General features: G+C 33.9%; 1 protein-coding gene across 1 annotated transcript; it reads left to right on the top strand.

Moving 5' to 3' along the window:
• Positions 1-628: 628 nt before the first annotated feature.
• On the top strand, positions 629-5,912 carry LOC142355376 (uncharacterized; the record flags this gene model as incomplete). The annotated part of the gene is made up of 2 exons (XM_075407576.1): positions 629-2,167; positions 5,641-5,912. Coding segments are annotated over exons 1-2 (515 nt in total), but the record flags the coding sequence as incomplete, so codon positions are not given.
• Between the last annotated feature and the right edge of the window lie 2,175 nt (positions 5,913-8,087).

The raw sequence follows: 8,087 nt of genomic DNA, 5'->3' as shown, positions 1-8,087 counted from the left end.
AACTATGAAATGAAATGAAATTGAACTAAATTAAAATTAAAATAAAATTAATGGATTTTGTGCCGCAATTGATTTCTTCAATTGTACACTTATAACACAAAAGTACTGAAACACGTCATCTTGCCATTTTCCATTTGTGTCAAGTTTGTGTCAACTAGTGTGAAGTTTCGTTTATCGAAACTGACATCCGGGTCGAAGTTTTTTTCTGAAATAACGCGTTCATATAATTTAAAGTTGAATGAAAAGTTCTGATTTTAAGTGGGGTTTTGATATTTTGAAGTGGGGTTGATGAAGCTAATTTTCCGGAAAACTATCGTAAAAGTGCTTGGGTATTGATGAAAAGTGAACAGGACATTCGTATTGATGAAAAAATGCTATGCAAAATATCAGCAAATAGGGCAGGTGTAACAGAAAAGATCCAAAATGCGCTCACAGCTCGATTCGGGCAAATGTGACCGACCAAATTAAGACATATTTGTGGTCAACTTCTTTGCCTTTTATTACGTGATCAACTTCCTGATCATATCTTTCTGTGTATCTCAACTGTCAAATGAGCAATTAACAAACTATAAAACTACACTATTGTTTATTGCTTTCGTGGTTGTGTCAAATTGTTAGTGATGATTCAATTGGTCTCAAAAATTCATCAGCAAAACTATGAAGCGTGAACGGAGTTACCATTTAGTGGCACATTACAATAAGATTGTGTACTATACATTCAAAACACGACAGAGAAAATGGTGAACGTGTGTACATGTAACGCCACAACTGCTATTCAAACAATGCTTATTTATCACTGCTGCTGGTGAAAACTGCAGGAAAACGTCGTGTAGAATGCTGAGAAACAAACCGAAGATGCAAAACTTGATTTTTGCAAAAATTTAGATCAGCTTTTTCATTAGCGGCGTTATAAATTTTCCAAATGTTTCGTTCCATACTTTCTTACTCCTATTGATTTGTCCTGATAAAGGATTTTAAATTTTTCCAATTGAAAAGTTTCAACGCTTGGGATTAAATTGTACTCCCATTATTTGCAAATTTTCTTGCTTCAATTCCTTGCTTATTTGACCTGAAAAGAGATTTGCTTAAAAGTTCGTTCCACCAATTTCTCCTCTTTGGAAAAAGCTTGCCTAGATCCAATAAAACTGCCATAATGGCTTAAAAATTAATGCTAGCAGTGAAAACCAAACAAAAACAGAAGACCAATTTTATGGAATTTCATTCACGTTCATTATTCATTATGTCACGCACACACACTTGAGAGAAATATTCGAATTTATTCCTACTTGTTCAGTCCTGAAGGCTGAAGAAATATCACAAAACGCGTTTCAGTGTCTTTTTCATTGTCCAGCCTTACAGTGAAGCGACGAAAAGGAAGGAAACTGGGAAGCACAGTAACCATACTTAACAGAACCATAATTTATACTCCCCCTATCGTGGAAAAACAACACTGTAGTCTGGCATGGTCCGGCAGTGCTGTTACTATTATATAAACACTAGAACGGATAAAATTATCAGTAGCTACACTTTTCTCCAAGCTTGATCAACAGTCGTCCAGCCTTGGAAGTTAATTCCGGACTGAGAGAAATATCCAGCGACCACACAGATTACTATAGAAAGGCCTTAGTTGATTACGTGGATTTATTTCTGCAGCGAACGCACACCTTGATTTTACAACTTGTTACAAGAGACCACCGCTTTCTACTGTTTGATAGTACCCACTAAGCTATTTCACAAATTACCTTTACTAGCTTCGCAAAAGTGGTAAAGGGGAAATTCCTTTTCGGTCAAAATTTAGTCACAATTCCTGAGCGTTCTGCAGTTATCAGGGGAAATTTGAATCAAAAGAAATTTTTCTTGTGCGCCTATTCTGAAGACAGTTTTGACATTATTCCACTTGGCGATATTTCTACTTGGAATTTCAATGGATGCATTAATTGGGTCAAACAGGGATAACAGCGGTGGATGCCTGGGGAATTCTGGCAGTAAGAGGTGGATTTGGGTCAGGAATTTAGATGATTCGAGCAGCCAGAAGGGTAGCAGTGATCTCAAGGGAAAAGAGCCGGCTTTAGATCGATTCATGGATTCTCCAGAGCGGAAGCTTCTCGTTCGCAACACCAGTGTCAAATCGATGCGCAAAAACTTCGAGTTGTTCGAAATCAAAACGGTAAGAATTTATTTAATTTTAAATGACACCGCTGTAAAAAAATAACTTTTTGATATATGATCGTTTGAAAAAATCAAACCGAAATACTACCGAAAAGATATTTTGAAGATTCTAACATCGACACTCATTAACAAAAGTAAAGGTTTAAATAGCATAATTACATAGTAAACAGCTTTTTTAGAAGGACGATTTCGGTAAAATTCTGATTTTTTGTGAAATTTTATATGGATCGAATTGAAAATGAAAGATTATTGTTAATTGCTCTAAACTCTATAAAAATGAGAAACTTGCTTACTAAGATAATCCAGATAGGAGTTCTTGCAGTTTTTAGTGAAGTGCAGCAAATTGAGCCCAACGTGAAATATGATCAAGTTAATCAAAATTCCATCATTTTAAGCAGAAAATTTTAGTGCGATTGTAAGATCTTGAAGATTGATGAAATCGAACAGGCTTCACGTGGGACGCAACTAAATGCTGTATACGAAAAACTGGAAAACTTCTATCTCGATTTTCTCCGTAAATATTTTGTCATTGTTCCGACCCAGGGGGGACTATATACTCAAAAGTTTTTTTTTGCTCAGTCCATTTTAAACGATCGATATATTCATCGTAGAGTTGTGAGTGGTATCATTAAAAAGCTCGTCCAGCGTAGAATATGGTAGAATATGGCATTAAAAGATTTTTTGAGTTTCTTTTTCTCGAGCGAGTTATCGTGGTTTAAATTTTTATGGATATTAGACCAACTTGCTTTATTTTTATTCACATTTTCCGGAATTTTTGCCTGAAATTTTGGTCAATTTTGATAAAAATATGTAAAAATTATTAACAATAGTACTGTTGATTTCATTTTTTAAGGCAAAGATGTATTGTTGACTGTTCTCATTTCATTTTCTTGGCTAACATTTTGGCTAAGTGTTTAAAAATTCAGCCTTTTTTCACCAAAAATTGTCCGAAATAGGCTTTTTAAGTCCATTTCGGTTGAATTTTCCGGAAGTACACACCCAAAAACAACTAACACAATCTGAAAAAACTACAAAGGGAGCTAGTACCACAGCTAGTCTGGAACTAAAATTTTGCCGTTTTTTGCTAGCTTTACTCTATGATTATCAAAAACGCAGCATTTATTTTTGATCTTTTAACTAATGAATTATCTAGATCTATGACATTCAAAACAATTGGGTGTTCTTAATTGAAGAACAAAAATAGCAAGGAGGGTTTTCAACACAAAAATAATTCGGATTGTAATCTGTCGGTCTTTCTATTTAAAAAAAAATAATCGATCTTTTTTATGTTAATTAAAGAAAGAACAATTCAAATCAAAACTCACTGTTGATAGATCCAAAGTGATAGGTCCAGGTGAAAATTGGCTTTGATTTTAAACCAGTGACCATATGAGTTGTTGAAAATTGTAACTTTCTATTGATTTTTGTTGAATTTGATCTGGAAGACTATATAAATTTGCCTTTCTTGTAAAATAAAAAAGGTATAAGAGAAAATGCACTTCTCTCTATGAAGGATTTTGTATCGTTGAATAACCGATTGGCTGCGCATATAGTTTTGGTTACTCGTGAAAATTAACACATGGTTTCCCGCAATAACAACTTTGAATTGGTTGGAAAATTTAAGTTAGGGTCACAAATCCCCTTCTTGACTTATATGTCTGAGAACCCTACTATTTATTTTTCACTGTCCATTAACATGAGTCATGGTTATCAATGGCTTGTTAGTTAAAATTGTGTTTCACTACCAATAACAACACTTCTTTTCAAATAAATTTTCTTTTTCCTTAAAAAATTCTGATCCTTTTTGATTTAATTTTGCTTTTGAAGATTGTTATCATTGTCTAAATTGCTTTTAAAATTTTTATTGACAGCTTTCTTATTTGTTTTGAGATCTTACCTTGACTTTGCTTTTCATAGAATTTCTCTAGAGTAAAAGTCGGTGGCTGTTCCTATGAAATCCGGTTACCAGTTTGGTTTCCACGCTTGTAATTCCCTCCCTAGTGATCAAAGAGTTCAAAATCTTGCAATAATGCATTGTCCTATAGTTATTCCATTTACCTTGCAAGATTCTTGCAAGAATTGCTTTCTTCATGCAAGAATTTTTCAAGACGTTCAAGAAATCTTGCAAAAAGATGCATAGTTCTATAGTTCTTCCATTTATTTTGCAAGATTCCTGCAAAAATTGCTTTCCTCTTGCAAGAATCTTGCAAGACTTGTATTCTTTTTGCAAGAATCTTGCAAGATTTTGGATTCTGTTTTTTGGTTACCTGGCTAGATGACGATGACAGACGAGCTGAAATTGTCAAGGTTAAGCATGAAATTGGTAATATTGTGTCAGAAAATTACTCAAGTGATGTTAAAGCTGACTTTTTGAGCATTTCCAGTATGATTTGAGTTTTTTCTCCCTCCTCTTTCTGCATCACGGACTGGGGAGCGGCATTGGCGGAGTCAAAAATAACAAAAAATGCGAAAGAAAAAGCATTCAGAAAGACAGACTGTGTGGTACAATTAGTTTGCCGTGTTTCTTTGCGAAAAAGAAAAATTGTTAAAAAATCAATTAAAAAATTGGTTTCCTTAGATTAGTTTTTAGTCTTAGAAAAGGTTTTTAGTTTTAGAAAAGTATTTAGATAAAACAATTAAACTAAATTTGTTGTTTATTGAGTAATTTGATGTGAAAACAGAAGAAATATGATGGCTCCAGATGTTGCCAGTTATTTGCAAGAGACATGCAAGATGCTTGCAGGATTTCACATTAAAAAGTTATTTAGAAAAACAGTCAATTAGAATCGGTTCTGCTGATCAGAATTCTAGTAACAGTCAATTCATTCGGTTTTTATTTAATTTTAGCTGCCAAAAACACCCAAAAAATTTTTCCGGTATTTAAAAACTTTTTGAATCTGGGCTAGAAATTTTTTTTCCATTTCCATTCATTTCGGTTTTGTACTTTGCTTAATCAACAGTAATCTGCTTCAAAGTGTTCTTTAAAATAATATTACCCTGTTTTTGTTTTTTGGAGGGATTTATATCTTGCAAGATTTGAATCCGCTCATCACTAGGGCATGCGTTGTAACTCCAGGTTTGTCAAGATTCTTTTTGCGACTTGAAATTTCTTCATTCTACAAATAAGTTTTTACCTAATTTAATTGGAAGTGTTATGGTCAGCTGAGTAGATGACACCTAAGTGAAGATTTTTTGAAGGTAGAATTGAGAAAATTTTATAAATTAGCCATTTTTTTAAAATAAATTTAAAATACCACAGCACTTTGAAAAAAAACTGTAAATTTCTTTTGATTTTCAGCTTGTCTATAATTCATTGGTTTTTGGGAACACGGTCCTACTGCAAAGCAATGGCAAATATTTTCTAGCAATCTGGCACTCATTTTTTTTAAAACAGAAAATTGTGAAAATTAAAAGATGGTATCAGCTAAATTTCTGTGGTGCATTATTTGCTGAAACCGTGACCCTTTTTAGAACATTTCTTCGAATGATTCGAATGTTCAACTGCGGAACCCTTTTGAAAAAGTTGAAAAATGCAGCAGAAGAAAAGAATGCGATGAGGATGAGTTTGAGGGCAGAGAGAAGCATGAAAAGGATAGTAAGGAGAAAGAGGATGTGGGTCGGAAGAGAAGACAGAGACTGGTGGAGTTCCTGCTCAGCCAGGAAGAGAGGAGTCCGGCTGCGAAGAGGGCAAAGACTGGCACTGTCTACCATACTATCAGACATTTCGCACTCTCACAAGACAAGTAAGTTGTTTACCCATGATATAAAGCAACACCAGTCACTCCGATTGTGGCTTATAGCATTTTTATATGAGATTAGAATATCTCGACAAAATATCTACAAAATTAGCTCACTTTATCTCTTGGCAGTATTGTCAAGCAAACATATTTGCTAATCATAAAACTGATACTTCACTTTAAGTTAACTTGGACCTCATAAATCTTAGGCCTTAGCTACAACAATAATCATACATAACGGGAACCCCAAGCCTTTCTTATCTTAAGATGGCTAAACCAATGCTAGCCCTAAGACAGCCATTTAGGAGCCATCAGTTTAAAGTTAGTTAAAGGTTTACTGAGCTCGGAAATGACATCTCCGTTTTGGAGATAAATTGTATCGAAGTATCAGAAGTTAAATTTCACTGGACGTTTTGAGTTAATTTGTATAAAAAAAATGATATAGCCTTGATTATAGCCTTTTGGTTGAATGTTTGTTCTGCTGTTGCGATATATTTTTAATAGCCGTCCTTATCTTCTCAACCGACTATATAACAGCGGTCTTATTTTTACGACGAAGAAGAGTAATGGTGGTCTACTTTTAAAGGGTGACTTCTATTTTTAGAGGATGTTTAAAAGGTAGTCAGATGCCGCTCATGAAAGAATTGCATGGTCTATGCGGTTCAACAAAAATCACCATGAGATAGAGAGAGAGAGAGAGAGATAAAGAGAGATTTTAGATTGTTTTCTAATAGCCGCCGTCAGCCTTTCAGCGGCTATTATACATAGGCGCTCTCTTTTTACAATTCCAAGAGATTGAATTGTATCGGGGCGCTGTCTTTTTTGTAAGATCCTTTCAGACATTTTCATGATTTTTGAAGTCAAATTGCAGTAGTGATTTTGGTCACGCCGAAACAGGAAGTGGAGCGAAAAAGCGAGTGATTTTTGTCACTCTAATTTAAAAGTAGAGTGAGAAAACGGTGTGTGAACAAAAATTTGCTTTCTCGCTAGTGGTTTTTTGTTGACATGCGGCAATGTCGTTTTAATTTTTTTTTTAATGTTTTCGATTTTTCGGATCAGTTTTTTTTCTAAATGGTTTTTCCAACCCATTCATACTTCATTCTAGACCTAGTTTTTTGTTTGAACCAAGTTTTTTCTTCTCGCTGGTGTTTTTTTGTTCACATGCGGCATTTTGAAATTGGTTTTCAGCTTTTTTACAATTCATTTGGTCTGATTTTTTGGAATGGTTTTCCCAATTCAATCATAGGCCGTTCTAGGATTAGTGTTTTGATTAGTTAAGGATTAGTGGATTAATAGGAAAGGAATACTCCGTTCTAGGATTAGTGTTTTGATTAGTTAAGGAAAATTCTTTGAATTGTACTTCATGACTTGCTCTGTTATTACAGTTCAAAGAATTTGAATTGTATTGGGGCGCTGTCTTTTTTTCAAAATCTGTTCACACATTTTCATGATTTTTGAAGTTAAATTTGAGTTGAGATTTTGGTCACGCCAACATAGGAAATGGAGCGATAGTGGTTTTGCGGCTCGAAATTTTTTCGCTCTAATTTTAAGGTAGAGTGAGAGAACGTTGTTTGAACAAAAATTTGCTTTCTCGTTATTGGTTTTTTTGTTTACACGCGGCAATTTGACTTTGGTTTTTACTGTTTTTTCAATTTTTTGGATCGGAATTTTTTCTATATGGTTTTCCCAATCCATTCATAGTTCATTCTAGGCCTAGTTTTTTAATGGAATTAAATTTACATTTCTCGCTAGTGGTTTTTTGTTCTCGCTTGCGGAATTTTGACATTGATTTTCTGTTTTTTTTTGTTTTTATCTGATTTTTTTTAGAAAATGTTTTCCCAATTCACTAATAGTCCATTCTATGTCTAGCCTTCTGTTTAGTCAATAAAAATTTTTTGAATTGTACGACAGGACTTGTCGTGCTATGTTGTTTTTCTTTTTCTCTTTACCTTTTGATATAACGTTTTTCGTTTTACATAAGTGACATTTTTCACGCCTGAATGCTAACTTACTTCACTCTTGTTCCAACTGAATGGATTTTATATTCTTTCACGTAATGTATTACGTAATGTAGTGAATACAGTCAACGTCAAAATAAAATCAAAAGATCAAAAGAAACAGGATAAGAATAAAAAGCCGGCATTAAGTCATAGTACATTAATTTATCAAAATTCAATAAAG

The sequence above is a fragment of the Convolutriloba macropyga genome, unplaced genomic scaffold (genome assembly GCF_964194025.1).
Source record: "Convolutriloba macropyga unplaced genomic scaffold, txConMacr16.3 SCAFFOLD_2407, whole genome shotgun sequence".
In the NCBI taxonomy this organism is placed as follows: domain Eukaryota; kingdom Metazoa; phylum Xenacoelomorpha; order Acoela; family Convolutidae; genus Convolutriloba; species Convolutriloba macropyga.
The sequence above is the reverse complement of the archived record's forward strand: the minus strand, read 5'-3'. Positions and strand labels throughout refer to the sequence as shown.